The sequence below is a fragment of the Onychomys torridus genome, chromosome 22 (assembly GCF_903995425.1).
Source record: "Onychomys torridus chromosome 22, mOncTor1.1, whole genome shotgun sequence".
NCBI lineage: Eukaryota > Metazoa > Chordata > Mammalia > Rodentia > Cricetidae > Onychomys > Onychomys torridus.
The window spans coordinates 32,283,870-32,301,301 of record NC_050464.1 but is presented as its reverse complement, the minus strand read 5'-3'; the positions used below and the strand labels follow the sequence as shown (position 1 = coordinate 32,301,301).

The following is a 17,432-nucleotide window of genomic DNA, read 5'->3' as shown; positions in this document are numbered from 1 at the left end:
AGACTAGGCCTTGGAGACAGAGCTTTTCCCAGACAGCTAAGAATAAACTTGACATTCAATAGACAGAAATGCAGACCCACATGGCGTAGAGTTAAGAAAGGAGTCTGAGGCTCTAGCTGTTCTGGGGAGAGCTGCACAGGAGTTATGGGGAAAAACCCACAAGAGGCATTTGGGAAGGAAGACCAGGATTCAAGACAACAAGGCGAAAGATACCAAATTTAACAGCCATCTACATCTAAGTGGGCGGCTAGGGCCGGGGAGACGGCTCAGCGGTTAAAGGCACTGACCTGAGTTCTAACCCCTGGATCCCACATACAGATCCACTCCACAAGCTGTCCCCTAACCCCACACATGTGCTATGGTATAAGCACACGCGCGCGCGCGCACACACACACACACACACACACACACACACACACACGCACACACGCTAATAATAAGTAATTCTTTTAAAAAGAGGGATATGGGAACAGCAAACTCTATGCTTCCCCATGGAATGGGAGGAGAAAGACCCAGGGGAGGCCCTCAGTGGGACTTCACGCGTGTGAGCTGTGGCTCTCCCAGGCCTAACCACAGGGTGACCAGGTGAGACAGGTCTGAGTGGGCTCTCAAGACCCCAGTCTGTCTATGGAGTCACTGGAAACAGAAGGGCGCCTCCTCCAGCTGGGATCCGGGAGCAGCGAAGTCTTCTAGAACGTGTGCCCTCCCTCCCCCGCCCGCGAGGTCCCCCTGAACGGCTGACAAGGCAAGGCTTCTCCCAGAGCACTCACATAAATGCCAAGCCGGAGGGCAGGGACGGCGGGTGACTCGCACAGCGACAGCAGCAGCAGAAGCAGGGCTGTGAGCAGCTCCATCAGGTAGAAGAGGTGGTTGTGTGCGAAGAGGTAGGCCGCCAGTGCTCTGGCATCCTTGGGGTGCGTGAAGAACTTGTCATTGTTCTGGCCCTCCTGGGAAGACAGGGGGAACTTGAGCACAAGAGTGCGGGAGGAGGGGAGGTGTGTCATGCTGGTGGTGGGGCAGGAAGTGGGGATGGGTCAGAGGCCAAGACGCAGTTCAGGCTGGAGACAGGTAATGTCTGATGATGGTTCAAGATATGCCCCTTAAAGCTGCCGAACTAGAATGTCACAGAGGGCAGGAGAAGGACCTTCCCCACAGGGGATGGATTCTTAGGCCTGAAGTAAAGGGCTCGCTCACACACAGGCCAAACCAGCAGGCTGGCCCGGCTTCCCCAGCCTTCACTGTGGACACTGACTAAAGTTCCCTTGCTTAGGGTTTTCCAGCGTGGAAGGATGCAGCACCCCAATTTCAACCTTGGACATACTCCAGGACACTGCTCAATGTCCTATGACACACAGAACAGCCCCACACAATGAACAACATACCGCAAATGCCACAACAGAGGTTGGGACCTCATTCATTCACACCTCACCTGGCCCCAGTGGCTCAATGTCCCAGAGAAAAGGGCAGGTGAGATTTCTATATCCAGGAAGGCAGTGGGCAGCAATCGCACTGGGGACGGCCCTCGCCGTCACCATGGCCCTCTTCCCCTTCTGAGGAGGCCTTGGCTGAAGCTGACAGGGGATTCAGTCACTTCCCTGAAGCTGGATGCTGCGATCCTCATCAGTAATAGAAGACAAACCAACAGCCAGACAGAGGAAACAGTGGCAGGGTTGTACCCAGGGAGGGGGGCCGAAAGGCCTGTGGTCTGTGCAGGGCGGCACCTCCCACCATCTCACCATGGCCTCCAGGGGCACAGAAGGTCCAGGAGCCTCTGCTTTACATGACTAAGATAAGCAATTCTTGTGCAATTTTTCTCTAACCGACTGCTACAGGGGAAGGTGTATCTGGAGAGAGCCTGATAGGAGGGCTCAGCTCAGGGGACGGGTGTGTGTGTGTGTGTGTGTGTGTGTGTGTGTGTGTGTGTGTGTGTTGTCTCCACTAGCAAAGATGGACTGAGAATCCACACCACATGCTCTAACGCAGCTCCCAAAGAGGGCTCTGGGCTTGTGTACAGACTGTCCACCCCGGGCCTCAGTTCCCTGGGGTTCAAGTCTCCAGGACGCTAGAGCCTTAGAGCTCACAGCACCCAAGGGTGAGTGAGAAAGTCAACAGGCAAATGTGAGACAAGAAAGCCAGCAGCAGCAGACACCTTGATGTAGCCAGGGGCCAACAACCCCCACACACCAGTGACTGGCCTGGGCCTTGTCCAGCACGGCTGCAGGAGGAGTGAGGAGCTGGCTCTGACCTCAGCTGGACAGTCCTCCAGCACAGACCAGAACCCACTAGGATCTGAGCTCTGCTGTACTTTTTACTGTTAAAAAAGCTGATGCTGGGTCAGGCAAGATGGCTTGGCGGGTAAAGACGCCTGCAGCCAAGCCTGGTGACCTGGGTTCAAGCCACAGGACCAATATGGCAGAAGGAGATCCAATTCCTTGCAAGTTAGTCTCTGATCACCACACATACACCCATCACACATGCTACCCCCAACACAGTAAATCAACATGGAAAAATCTGGAGAGAGCCTGATAGGAGGGCTCAGCTCAGAGGACGTGTGTGTGTGTGTGCGTGTGTGTGTGTGTGTGTGTGTGTGTGTGTGTGCCGTCTCCACTAGCAAAGATGGACTGAGAATCCACACCACATGCTCTAACGCAGCTCCCAAAGAGGGCTCTGGGCTTGTGTACAGACTGTCCACCCCGGGCCTCAGTTCCCTGAGGTTCAAGTCTCCAGGACGCCAGAGCCCCAGGGATGTCTTAGCCAGGTGTAGTTGCACACACTCTGAATTCTAGTACTTGGGAGGCAGAGGCAGGTGGATCTCCAAGTTCTGGTCTACAGAGGGAGTTCTGGGAAAGCCAGGGTTACATAGAGAGCACCTGTCTCAAAACAACAGGAATAACAATGAGACATCTTTTTTCTCTTAATGTTCTCTGTATGCAGAATCTAGATTTCACCACACATACTCACTATGAAGACCAGGCAGGCCTCAAACAGACTCTCCTGCCTCAGTCTCAGCCACCACATCTGGCTTGAAACCCATTATTAGGTCTGTCTTAGGGTTTCTGTTGCTGTGAAGAGACATCATGACCACGGCAACTCTTATAAAGGAAAACATTTAACTGGGGTGGCTTACAGTTCGGAGGTTCAGTCCATTATAATCATGGTGGGACATGGCTGTGTGCAGGCAGCCGTGGTGCTGGAGAAGTAGCTGAGAGTCCTACCTCTTGACTCATAGGCAACAGGAAGTGGTCTGAACCACTAGGTGCAGCTTGAGCATATATGAGACCTCAAATCCCGCCCCCACAGTGACACACTTCCTCCAACAAGGCCACACCTCCTAATAGTGCCACTCCTTTTGGGGACCATTTTCTTTCAAACCACCACAAGGTTTGAGCCTAGGACTTCATGTTGGCTAGTCAACTGCTTTCCCTGGGTCTACATCCCCCAGCATTCCAGGAATGGAAATAAATCAAGGTGCCAGTCTTGAGTGGCAAGCACCTTTACCTTCTGAGCCATCTTGCTGACCCTTAATTTTCAAAAAGATGCCTTCTCTTGTAAAATAATTCAGATAATATAGAACTTTAAGGAAGTCAGGATGTCATCAGCAAGCTATTACCTCTAATCTGCGCATGTGCTCCGGGAACACACATGCATGCGGAGGACAGAGGTCAAAGATCAAGGTACCCATCCTGGATTTTTGTTTTCATTTTTTTAGAGTCTTTCAGAGTCTGTCACTGACCCAGAGCCCATGAGTAGGCTGGGCTGGCCAGCAGCCTAGGATCCACTTGTCTCAGCCTCCCCAGGGCTGGATTATAATCAAGTCCTTGGGACCTGAATTTGGGTCCTTACTTGTGTGGGGTGAACATTTGACTGACCGACCTCTCTCCTCAAGTCTATGTTTACTCTTTACATAAACAAATTTTTAGATAGGTGTGTGGCTCTATGCATATGCATGCACACATACACACAAATATACATATACACACATGTGTTATGCAGACATCGGCACACATGTGCACATACACATATGCACACACATGTGTGCATACACACAGACACACACATACATGTGTGCATACTAATATATGCAGGTAAGTTGGGAGTTTTGGGCAACTTTAGCTGTGTAGGCAACTTTGGGGATGTCTCCCAGTTGACTGTGCTGAATTGACACTGTACAGAAATCAACAGGCATGTTGGTCTAGAACCATTAAACGGAATTCTTCTCCATTTGCACAAGGTAATTCTACTAGTAAGGTCTCATTTATGGTAAGGATCTCACACCACAGAATTCTCTGCATAAACCAGAGCCGAGTGTGGTGTGCACACTTGAAACCCAGCACTCCTGAGGCAGAGGCAGGCAGGGCTCAATGAGTTTGAGGTTAGACAGGTCTACCTAAGAAGTTGCAGAGCGGCCAGGGTTACACAGTGAGACCCAGTTTCTTAAAACAAAAAAGAAGAAATTATGTTGTCTGAGACTATCTGAATTTATGTTAACAAACATGTAACCGTTTTATAGAAAAGTACTGCTTTTTAAAAAAAAAAAAAAATCCCCAAACACTGCCAGGTATGGGGGTGCACGCCTTTGACCCCAGCACTCGGGAGGCAGAGGCAGGAGGATCTGTGAGTTACAGAACTACAGAACGTGCCCCTTTCTCAGGCCTGACAGCGGCAGGAAGGTACATGAGGAGAACAGACTGAGGAGTCGGCCCACTAGCTGTGTGAACAACCCCCTGCTACAGTACAGGGTAGACAAAATGCTCCGAGAGCTGTGGATGTGGTCCTGGGAAGACAGAGGGGTCAGACTGGAGACTGGGGGGGGGGGGGGGGCGGCAAAGCCACAAACGAGTCTTAGAGGAGGGACTGACTGGCACACGCACTCCTATGGCACAACCGGGTGAGCTCCCCGGTCTTCTGGTCTGGAGCAGGGACAGGCGAGAAGACCACAGCTGCCTTCCGAGCATCTTTTGGAGTCCTGGCTACATGCCTCATCCCCCCCCCCCACCCCTGCCCCCCCTCTGCCCCCAGCCGCCAACCCAGATGCACTCACCTGGAGGTAGATTGCCGCCTCTTGATAATTCATTTCCCAGTTGTGCCTGGTGGGACTGGAGGGGGAACTGTCGGTCCCGGAGACCAGACTGGGAACCTGGGAGTCCTGGATGCTGTGGCTGCCCCCATCTGCATTGGGAGAGGGGAGAGACCGGCTGAGAAACCAGGCTTAAGATCACACAGAACTGCTCGGCACAAGGTCACTCTGTCACGTGGCTGACCTGTACTGCTAGCAACAAGCATCAGGGTGGCTGATCAAAAATGCTTTCTTCCTCTTAAATAAGAAAAAAAAAAAAAAAAAGGAAAAGAAAAGTGTCAGCAGGATGACTCAGCAGATAAAGGTGCATGCCACCAAGCCCGATGACCTGGGTTCAACCCCTGGGACTCATACGGAGTACAGACGCCTTTAAGCTGTCCTCTGACCTCCATATGTGCGCAGTGGGCATCTGGGCACGCCAACCCTCTCCTAGAAATAAATAAATGTATTTCTTTTTGAAAAGCACAGAAGAGCAGAGGGAGTGGGGAGGGAACGGCTAAACCCACACATGCCTACGAATCTTTAGAAAAAGAAACCAGGGAAGGAAGACAAGAAAGAAACTGGCTGTGCGTGGTAAGGGCAGGCAGGAGGGAGGGCTCGGCACTGTGCAGACTTTTGACTTTTGGAAGCATGTGGAGATCTTGCTCGGTCAAACATTTAACCAAAGTGGATGCCGCCCCCGCCCCGCCCCGCTGGGGAGCAGGAGCATCTGTTGCTTTTCCAAGCTCCCACCCATGCCCAGCTCTTCCAGAACCTTGCTTGCCCTGCTTTGTCTCGGCAGAGTGCCTGCCCTCTCCCAGCCTCAGCCACACTGTTTGGCTTGGCCCGAGCCAGCCCTGGCTCAAAGGCAGCTGACCGGAGCCTGCCAGCAGAGCCGGGGATCATGGTGGGCGAGCATGGGAGCCAGTCAACAGGAGCCGCATCTGGCACTAGTCCTGGGTCAGCTGGGAAAGAGGGGCTCTTTCTGTCCTCTGGCTGCATGAGAAGGTAGTCAGCAGGACCCTTGACTTCCAAAGTCTTCCAAAGCCTGAGCATGTTCACATGGCCTGTCACAGTCCACAATCTCTCCTGATACACATGCTGAGTTTGAGCACTGGGAGATGAGTCCGCTTGGTTAATCTACCGAGAAGTGAATCTATGACAATCTGGTTCCCACAACCCACACTGTAAACGAGATTTCCACAGGAGGAACCCAATGTTTAGATACTGTCATTTGCAATGGCTGATGGAAAGAAAGCAGATGTGTGGTGCACACAGCCACCCACACAGGCTAGGACAGAAGGGGTCAGGTCTGCAGGGGAACTGGGTTCTAAGATCTCTCTGACCTGGAAATGCAGACCAGGGTCATTGGGTACGGCCATTCACAAGGCTTTCTCCACAAACTCATAAAAAGAACACAGAGGGGACCATTGACACTCACTAAAATGTACATATTTTAAAGTATACAGCTTGGCAATTATGGTTTTTTGGTGTTGTCGGGGATGGAACCCAGGGCCCTCTGGGTGCTCTACCACTGAGCTACACCCTCAGCCTACCAGGTATTATGTCTGTGCACACCTGTGAAAGCAGACACTCAATCGAGAAGTTAAACCAGCTGGGGCTGGGCAGCAGCAGCCTGGAGTCCCAGCTACCTGAGAGGTTCAGGCAGGAAGATTGCAAGCTGAAAGCCTGCCTGGGTTATAGAGTGAGTTAAAGTCCACCCAGACTTGAAAACTGCCTCCAAATAAAATGTAAGGCTGGTGGGATGGCTCAGAGGGTTAAGGTTCTTGCTGCCAAGCCTGATGAGCTGAGTTCCACCCCCAGGATCCACACGGACGAAGTAGAGAACTGATCCCCATGGCTGTCCTCCAACTTCCACACGTGCACAAACAGATACAGTAAATAATTAAATACTAAAAATAAGCCAAGTATGATGGTGGCACATGTCTTTAATCACAGTACTGCAGAGGTGGAAACAGGTGGATCTCTTTAAGGTCAAGGCTACCCTTGTCTATATAGCAAGTTCCAAGTCAGCCAGCATTATATAGCAAGACCCTGTCTCCTCCCCAAACAAACAACAAACCCAACACATTAATTAGTTAAATGAATGAATGAATCAAAGCAACAGTTGGCCAGAGACACAACACACCAGGAAAGAACTAGCTTAGTCAACCCCTGGCACCTAAAAAATAAACTAAAAAGATAAATAAATAAAGCCCGGTGTGGTGGCCTCACCTTTAATCCCAGCACTCAGGAAGCAGAGGCAGAAGCAGGCAGATCTCCATGAGTTCAAGACCAGCCTGGTCTACAGAGTGAGTTCCAGGACAGCCAGGGCAACACAGAGAAACCCCGTCTCAAAAAAAAAAAAAAACCAAAAATCCACAAATAAGAAATCTACGTAAGGGAATGACAGAGCCATTCTTGCTCTGCCTCCTGTCCAACCCCGAGGACCACTTAGCGCTACCCTGCCTGATGACTCTGCATGGCTGAGAATATTGTTTAAGACACTGCCCAGTCTGCTCACGTGACTGCCTCCTCTCACCGTAACCATCCTGAAACGCATCTGCATTGTATCATGCATCAGCTCTGCATTACTGAGCATACTCTCTCCTGAAACTGCACCCTCAGGTACCCATGGTGTCCCTCCCGACATCCACAGACAACTGACTCAGGTGAGCTGCTGAGGCGCCAGGCTTGCTGTGGGGTGTGCGCTCTCATTCCTTTGGTAAATAAATACCTAGAGGTCAGATGACGGGTCACAAGCTTTAACTTCTCAGAAGTACACACTAGACCAGGCACGGTGGCCCGATGCAATCCCAGCACTCTGGGGACTGGGGCAGGAGGATCATGACAGGCTTGGGCTACAGCGAAACCCTGCCTCGAAAAGAAGAACCCACCAAACAAATTCCCCAATAATAATACCTTTCTCCATTCCCACTAGCTGCTTGAGCCTTCCATTTTTGTGGACCCTCACCCACCAGTCTGCTCTGTCTGCAAGCTCTCTGGAAGGTGTGTTTCCCGGAGCTGCATCTCAGGCTCACAGCTTCAAACCTGCAGATCCCTAACGATGAGCTCCATTGCTTATGTCTAGTATCCCCCAACATCCTACCACACCACACCCCAGTCCCGGATGGACCCGTGCACACCGGACAAGAGCTCCATGTTGGAACCGCATCCTCAGCGCCCCCACAGCTTCCCTAGGCAGGTGGTCACGCCACTGGAAAACAAGGGTAGCTTCCCGACAGCCTTGCAAATGACAGTCTCAACCTTGGGTTCCTCCTATGGATACCTTGTGTAAGGTGTGGTCGTGGAGAACCAGACTGCTCAATTCATTTCTTCCGGTCTAACCCGGATGCCTTGTTCCTCTGCAGGTCAAAGCTCTGGAGCAAGTCTCAGGCACACAAGTGTGTGCATGCACGTGCTTGTGAGCACAGAGTACGGGTAGGAAGCTCCCGACAGAAGGAACAGTGCCATTGGAACAGGGATGAAAGCACACGGAGGTCACTTCCAGCTCTAGTGTGAAGTGTTGCTGAGCTCCACTGGGCACACGTGTTTTCTTTTATCCCAGATACGAACTGGGACTTGGAACCAACAGTTTGCCCGGATCAAGGGCATCTGAGGACAGACCCCCTGGAGGCTCCTGGCCTGTCTATGACCCACCCTCTGTAGGAGCACCTGCAGAGGCAGCCAGTACCCCGACACAGGGCCTCTGGAGGAGGCTCTGAAGCCACTGCCCACTGATGCTGGAGCAGAGAGGAGACTCGGTGCCACCTGGGAAAAGACGCTGACCCTTCTGAGCTTGCAATTGGGAGCATCAATGTGTTTACAGGTAGGCAGCGATGACCACAAGAAAACAGGTAAGGCCGAGGATGTGGCTCAGTGGATAGAGGGTTTGCCTAGCATGTTCAGAGACCCAGGTTCAACCCCCAGCATTACATATCTATAAGTTGAAACTGGGCTTGGTAGCACCTATGTGTAGTTCCAGTACTTAGGAGGTTGGGACAGGAGGGATCAGAGTTCAAGGTCACCCTCTGCTACAGTGTGCAACCAGCCTGAACTTCTCCTAAGACTGCCAAACAAACAAAAACTATTACTAACGACTAACGAATCAACAAAAGCAGGCAGGCAGATGCAGGTGGTCTGAGAAACAACCCCAAACTCAGGCGCTGCCCTGAGGGCTCAGCAGCTCCTGGGCTGTGTGCTGTGGGCCGAGGCCTCCCACCAACACTGCCTAGCTGAGCTGCTCTGCTCCAAGATGACCAGAACGCTGTCAGCACACAGGAGCCTCTCCCTTTGCTCACCAACCTATCTCGAAGCCACTCGGCTTTGGACTGGAATGACACACAGGCACATGACCAATACAGAATGGCTTCTCCCTCACTAGGGAGAACACCTTTTACACTTCTGCGGCTCACACCACGTTCAGATGTGAGTAAATGTGTCTAGAATTGGAGGATCTGCCACAGAGGACCACCGGCTGGTTGTGAAGAGGCAGGATGGGGGGCTGAGAGTGTGCTGTCCTTGGTCTCTTACTGCAGAGGGAACAGCTGAGTCAACACAGGCTCAGGAAGTTGACAGGCCCTGACCCTAGAATCAAAATGACTCCCCACAGAGTCCCGCCTCAAGCTCTCCCTTCGCCAACCACTGCCATGTTGCAAACATGCACCAGATAACGTGTAAGATAGGTGCAATTGGGTCAACTTATTTGTCTTTGTAATCTCACTCCTTAAACTGGCTCTTCTGCTTTGCCACAGCTGGGGCCATCTCTCCTGGACCAACAACCCAACCCCTTCCATGGACTTGTCCTTTAACTGTTCTTCCCCATGGCCTTTTCTCTATCAGAGAAATCCAGTGTGTGTGTGTGTGTGTGTGTGTGTGTGTGTGTGTGTGTGTGTGTGTATCTATGTGCATCTGTGTCTGTGTATCTGTGTGTCTATGTGTGCCTGAGTGTCTCTGTGTATTTCTGTATGTGTATCTATGTGTTTGTTTCTGTGTATGTCTGTATGTGTGTATTTCTGTGTGTCTGTATGTCTCTGTGTGTGTCTGTGTATATGTCTCTGTGTATGCCTGTGTGTCTCTATGTGTGTATTTGTGTGTGTCTGTGTATCTGTCTGTGTATGTCTGTGTGTGTGTGTCTATGTGTATCTCTGTGTATGTCTGTGTGTGTGTGAACCTCCCAGTTCACCTTAAGAAAGCTAAGGTAGGGCTGGGGAGACAGCTCAGCTGGTACAGTGCTTGTGGATAAACACAAGGACCCCCACTCAGATCCCCAGCTGCCTGTGGTGAGGCTATAACCCCCAGCACTGAGATGGGGTACCAGGTAGGTCCTGGGGGCCCTGGCCAACCAGTCAGGTTCAGCAGAGACCCTGTCTCAAATCAGACAATGAAATACAACCTCTGGCCTCTACACATGTATATATGGGCATATGTACCCACCCCACATGTGTCTGTGCGCGCGCACATACACACACACAGACACAGCCAGTTGGTACTGATCTTCTGCCTCCCTGGGAAACACTAAGCATTTACCCCTCAGCACACACTACAATTAAAATGGCCCCTCTCATGTCATCTACCCATTCACCACTCTGGCTCCCTAGTTGCTCTGGAACTTTTGGCCCAAGGGACCTTTAAGCAGTTAGCTCTCTAAGGCCTTTCAGCTTCCCATCCTCACGCTGTCTCAGGACCGACTGCCCTTGGCTCCTTTGCCTAGTCCCATGGCCATTTGTCTCTGACCTCTGACCCCACCACGGCCAGGTGAATGCTCAGAACCTGGCATGTTTGCCTGTCCCCTGCTAAATGTCAGCTCTCCGAGAATATAGGCCTTTGTCACGGTCACTGCGGTGTCCTCAGAGCCCAGAACAGTGTCAGACCGGTGCACACAGGATCAGCAAGTCTGTCAGAACCGATGTGACATAAAGGATCTCTCCCCTGAAGACCACAGGCTCCCAAGGAGTACTGAACAACAGGCGGCCAGAGCCAGGCGCAGGACCTGGCAGCATTTACCCACAGTGCACTAGGTGGCGCCCAGGGGTGTTAAGGGGCTCGACACGGTCCCTCTGTATTCTGAGATATTCTTTTAAAGATTGGCTGCAGAGGGACAGCTCTGCACTGGGGATCGGGACAGACCCTTCTGAGAGCACAGAAAGGAGCCATGTTTGTTCACATGTCCGGGTGGGCCAGCGAGTGCCTCCCCCCACTTTGTTCCCATCATTCAGCCCTTCCCCGTGGAGAACACAACGCAGAACTTGGCAAGGCTTGGGAACTGTTAGTGGCTCTCCCACAGGGACAGGGCTGAAAGGCTCTGGGTAACCTGGGTCACCGAAGGGCTTTTCAGGGAAGCCACAGGTGATTCCATAAAGCCTCCTTCAGTCCATGCAGGTGGCTGGGCAGGGCATTTAGGGATTACAGAAAGGTCATAAGTGGTGGGCAGGGAGCCACTAGCCCTCCCAGCCCTTTCATGTGGAGGCTTTGGTGGCTTCAGGTCCAAAAGCTCTCGCAGTCTGAGCTGCAACTCCCTGCCTGTGCCTGCTTGGCTGCCGGACTCTGAGGCTGGAGTCGCTCCAGCTCCTAAGGGCCCATTGTGCCTTGTATGAGCTGCGCCCAGGGGCTCGGCAGCCTTCCAGAAGGAAAGGACAATTAAGGGCCCCACAGAAGGGCAGAAGGGACGTGTCAAGGCTGAGAAGGTGGAACAAGTGGCCTGCAAGTTCAGGTGTGGAACTGATCTCGGGGAGCAAGCAGAGAACGCCCTGTGGCTTCTCGGTGTGTCACCACAGTACATGACCTAGCCCCTGACCCCACTGAGGTCTTGATCCCTGGATCTGCTCCAGAATCACTAGCTGTGCAGCCCCAGCCCCAGTGACCACTGACATCCACCTACCCTGGTGACAAGTCCTGTTCAGCCTCCTCCTGGAGCTTCCCATGGGAACTGGGCAGCAGATCTCCAGGTGAAAGAGCTGGCTTCACCCAACATCAACCCAGGCGTAGCTCCTCATCAGATTGCTGCGGCAGGCCCCTCTCCAGCCCAGACTATTAAAGACCCCGCCAGCGTTCTCCCCTGGGACTTTACTACGTCCCTGCTTGGAGCACAAAGGCACCTTCCAGATGGCCTGCATGGCCAGGAGCAAGGCATACCAGGAGAGGCATGATGGAGGGGCCAGGATGACATCAGCAGGAGATGGTCACGGAGCTGGCCTTCCTCAGCTTCCTCCAAGGACAACAGCTGGCCTCTGCCTCTGCGTTTCCACTTGTCTGGGAGGCAGCTGGAAACTCGAAGAGACGGAGGGACAGGGTCCGAGTGGACAGCAGAAATGCAGTCTCCCTGGCTCTGACACCCACGGCTTGGAACAAGACAGAGGAGGCGAGGCTCAGGGACACTCAGCCACTGGGAAGTTGGCACTGTAAGCCTGGGGGAAAGTTCCCTAGCAGTAAACAGTGTGTTCTCCACTGCCAGTGCCCTGGACAGAACTCTCCTTTCAAAATCGGGCTGAGCAGACAGACATAAAGACCTTGACCACTAAAGATCTGTGTGGTCCCCTCCCCGGAAGTCCTCCCTTAGCCCTGGCCAAGGGCCCAGAACCGTGACCATAAAGTTATCGGAGACCAGAGAGAAGGAATGAAAAGCACCAGGATACAAAACAACCACCCAGACTGACAGAACATGGACCGCCTCCATCCCTAAGACGCAGACAGCCCAGGATGACCCAAGTGCACAGATGGCCATGCCGTCTCTACACTGATGTAACGGGCCCAGACGCTCCCTGCAAACAGCTGGCTGCTTCGCATGCAGCCTCCGAAATGGCCCTGCAGGGACTCTGAGGATTCCGCTTGCTGGAGCACAGCACGACTCGGCATCCTGGTGCAGTGGATAAATAGAAAGGGCTTCCATATGCCAGCCATAAAGCTGGGGAAGAGAGGCAAGGGAGAGAGAGGGATGAGAGGGAGCGGGTGGGCAGGCATGTCAGCCACTGTTGGCCTTGAGGCCTAGAGTGGTAGGTTTGGGTAAAAAGCCTGGGAGCTGCCTGGGTGGGAACTCGGATCTCAAAGGTGGCAGCAGTGAGCGGCTGGGCCCGATCGATGCAAGAGTTCAGAGCAGACCAGACACTCTGCCTTTCCAACTGCCCTCAGCTCACACACACGCAGCACCCACGTCCTCTGCGGTCCCAGAAAACCCATGCCCTGGGACCCACGCCAGCTGTGCTCTGGGCACAGTAGAAATAAATGCAACTACCCAGAAAGCACCAGGAGCCCTCTGGAAACCGAAGCCCACCAGAATGACAATGAGCAGCCATGGAACTGCTTGCCAGTTGTCACTGAGAGTCCCGCTCCATGGGCAAAATTTGAGGAGGGAAAATAAAGCCGAGGGCTGCTGGGGGTGTTTGCAGGGGCCGTGCTGCTGTGCCGCCCCTGTGCAGGTGGCGCTCAAGGACCCCCAGATGGAAACTGAGCAGGAAAGGGGCAAAAAGCACGCTGCCCTCCTCCAAGCCTCTGTTTTCTGGTAATTGGCTGTGAGATGGGGTGGGGAGCAGACCCTGGTATCAGCTCCTGTAGTGAAGGCACACCTAGGCACACACACGCTGGCCTCTAGGAAGGTCAAGCTGGCCCAGGGACCTCCTGGGTCCAATGGCTGGCACCAACTCAACAGGCGTTACAGTCAACTGCCAAAGGCTTACTTGGGCCCAAGGAAGAACAGAAGGCTCCGCGGGACGGCTCACCGGTCAGGCGCTGTTTTAGAAGAAATTCTGGCTCGGAAGTGGTCAGGATAAAGCTGTGTGCCAACTCTAACTCTGTTTGCTGCCACCTGACCAGGACTTGAGTGGCAAATCCAAAGGGGTTCGTGCATGCAGCCTGCCCTGCCAGGTCTTGGAGGTGGAGGGGAGTGAGCAGAAGGTTGAAAGCAATAAACAGAGAAAGAGGAAGGAGGCAGGAGGGAGCGGGGCAGAGACAGCTGGCCCTGGGGAGTCTGGAAGGAGTGGGGAGGGGAAGGGGCGGGCAGGGGGAGGCTGGGAAAGGAGACCAAGGGTGTCCCAGGCACGGCAGGTGGTACTGCCTGCAGTGCCCACCCCCCAAAACCACAGAAGAGGAGAGATTAGCCATGTCTATAATCCCAGCACTTGGAAGACAGATAAACAGCACATTCTAGAATGGGGAGAGGGGTAGAGAGTGGGCAAAAAAGGTATACTTGGAAAGCCAAAGAGAATTCTGAAATCCAGAAGCTTAAAGAGTCGCAAAGAGGTAAGGCTGAGGCAGGAGACTAGCAACAGTGAAGGTATTCACTCACACTGGAGCCTCCCCCTCCCCCCATGCTTTGTTCTAAGGGCTCACCAGGTGGTAGTTACAGAATACAAATGCCCCAGGAGCTGGACCCTGCTGTTATGCTGTCATCCGGAGTGGGGGCATTGTGGTGCAGAGGAGGAAGGCATTTCCCCAAGGTCAGAGAGGGAGCCTGAGTTCCCATCTCTCCACCGCTGCCTCTGGCAGGACAAGGTTATGGGATGGGAGGCAGGTCCCATTACAGGTGTGGGCTTGGGCTGCTGGCTCCCAAGACTCCAGTATCTTGGCAGAGGGTCACCCGAGGACACACAGCCATGGGGCCCATCTCGTCCAAGCCCATCTTTGCTCACTCTACCTATATCAAACCACAAGATCCATTTCTGCCATGGTACACTCATACCAGAGACCAACCACAGCCACACTGATGGGCTTCAATGCCATTCCGGGAGCAGAGCCGTCTGGTCCCTGCTGTCCCCTACGGTTTCCTAATCCGTACATGACACTGCTGTGGAAAAATCCTCTTCTACACTATGAATATGTATTACTCTCATTGGTTAATAAAAAGCTGACAGGTCGGTAGCTGGGCAGGCAGGAAGTTAGGCAGGAAAGCCGAACAGAGAATGATGGGAAGGAGGGTGGAGTTAGAGAATTGCCAGGCAGCCACAGAGGAAGCAAGATGAGAATGTCATACTGAGAAAAGGTGTACCAAGCCATGTGGCTAAACATAGATAAGAATTATGGGTTAATTTAAGTGTAAGAGCTAGTTAGTAATAAGCCTGAGCTACTGGTGAGTATTTATAATTAACATAAGCCTCTGAATGGTTACTCGGGAACTGGCCAGCAGGAGAGAACTGTCTGTTTACATGACACCACCTTCTTCAGGTCATGAATTTCCAGGCCCAGCTTGGACCTGTAACACGTGCTCTCCAGTAGTGGGGTGTGTCACACAATAGGTTTCTATGCTCATGATCACCTCACTTAATCCTAGTACTGACTGGGCACTTGCCTTGCAGAGTGCTCAGAATATCTCAAATGTGTAAGGGCTCAAAGACACACATGTGCATATATATGCACATAATACATACATACTACTCCATTCGCTGCTCCTTGGTGGAGACCTCAGCATCTATACAGACATCTGGCCATGGTTACTTGGAAGCACCTAAAATACTGTGAGCCCCACTTCAGGGACTGCGGCTCTTTGGGCCGCTGCAGGAGGCCAGCAGACAACCCATACTCCCAGGATAGGACTGGCTCAAACTCAACCAAATACACAGGGCTGCAGCTGGGCCCTGCCTGATTCCATAGTCCCTACCCAGTGGCTACCAGGGTCATGCTGGGGCTGCTGCAAGCCACTCTGTTCAGAAAAGCAGCAGTCAGGGCACAGGAACCCCTAGAAAGTGACATTAGAAGGAAGTCTGCATCCTAAAAGACCTGGATGTCTGGGCACAATGAGCAGTCCATGTCTCCAGGGAGCTGAAACCCTGGGTGGTCCGTGGCCAGGCGTGAACTGAGTTCTCTTTCTTTTACCTCAATCTAGTAGACCAGGAGCCTGAAGGAGACAGTATAGGGAGACCCGCTCTGGAGGCCTGGAAGGGAGCTCCTGACTGTCCAGGGCGTAGGAGTTGGGAGGCATCAAGGAAGTTAACCATCTTCAGATTCAGATGTCTGTCTAGAGTGCACAGGGGTGGGGTTAGGGGGCTGGGGGGGGAGCATCAAGGAAGTTAACCATCTTCAGATTCAGATGTCTGTCTAGAGTGCACAGGAGTGGGGAGTAGGGGGGCTGGGGGGGGAGCATCAAGGAAGTTAACCATCTTCAGATTCAGATGTCTGTCTAGAGTGCACAGGAGTGGGGAGTAGGGGGCTGGGGGGGGGGCATCAAGGAAGTTAACTATCTTCAGATGCTCAGCCCAGGATCGCTGGAGTCAGAAAATCAGCTCCCAATCCCTAAACGGAAGTCAGAATTCAGAATGAGGAAGAGCTGGGCTCGGGAGAGAGACCTTCCTCTCTGACTCAGGGTTCAAGAGGACAACACCTGCAGTGTGGTGCTTTGTTGATGATGATGCTACTTTGTTGATGATGGAACTCTGACACTCTGTTACTAAGTTTCCACCCTTCCCTGATGACTGAATACAGTGACTCTCCTGTTTAATCTTTACACCGACTCTGACTTGGCTGTTCAGCAACACCATCTTACAGATGAAGAAATTGAGGCTCAGCACACACACACACACACACACACACACACACACACACACACACACACAATGCTTAGAACTTCGTTCTAAGTGGTTCAGCAATCATATCAACTTCCTCCCTTTGCTGAAGAAGCCCACACAACTAAGGAAACATTAAAATCCCAGAGTGCTCTGTGGCCATCTCCACCACCACCACCACCCTGCTCCTCCATCACACAGTCCTATAGCTGAAGAATTCTCCCAAGCCATCCCCCAGCCTCAGGCTCTGCAGCCCCTTCACATTCTGGGACACTGCCCAGTCTCCAGATAGAAATGGGGGAGGGGGGGAACACTATGTAACAGACTGAAATGGCCAACTGGCCTTGAGGCTGAGTGGCTTCAATGCTAATAAAACCGAGCCTTGGTGAGGTTCCAGATCCGCTTCAGGGTCTGCATGACAACAGCCATGATCGCAAATGACGAGGCCGGCCGGCCAAGTGTGAACAGCCGAGCTCGTGAGAAGAGGGGACCCTCGAGAGCCACAGAGAGAGGATATCATGCTCGCAGCCGACGACCACCCACAAGTGCGGGCCGATGCAGCCGGTGGCCTGGAGCGGCTCCAGGCCATTAGCCAGGGCCGAGCTCCGTCGTCCCCCAGCTGACTTTCCACAAGAGCTAAGCGAGTAAGAGAAAGAAAATGAAATGAAGTAGCATTCTACTAAAGAGAGACATCTTTACGAGATGCTGGGGGGGGGGGGTGGAGGGGGAGCAGACAGTCTCCAAATGGCAGGGTCGGGGAGCTCGGATGTGAGGGAAGGCGGTGGTGGTGTCGGGGGGGGGGGGGGGGACGACACCAAGCGGCATAGATTGATGCTACAACGATAAGAAGCATGCAGGCTGGAGGCTGAGCGAGGAGACCTCCATGT

At 52.9% G+C, this 17,432-nt stretch overlaps 1 protein-coding gene across 4 annotated transcripts in view; it reads right to left on the bottom strand.

The window, feature by feature from the left end:
- The window catches only part of Tpcn1 (two pore segment channel 1), a 59,229-nt gene that overhangs the window by 22,830 nt on the left and 18,967 nt on the right, over positions 1-17,432 (bottom strand). The window contains exons 1-3 of one of the 4 annotated variants that reach the window (XM_036171606.1): positions 12,191-12,444; positions 5,042-5,169; positions 771-947 (exon numbers count right to left, since the gene is read on the bottom strand). In XM_036171606.1, coding sequence (XP_036027499.1) covers positions 771-947; positions 5,042-5,169; positions 12,191-12,224 — 339 coding nt within the window. In that variant the 5' untranslated portion in view covers positions 12,225-12,444. Of the gene's footprint in view, positions 1-770; positions 948-5,041; positions 5,170-5,261; positions 5,314-11,936; positions 12,160-12,190; positions 12,445-17,432 lie in introns of those variants that run through there. The other 3 variants (XM_036171605.1, XM_036171607.1, XM_036171604.1) reach the window with 3 other exon arrangements.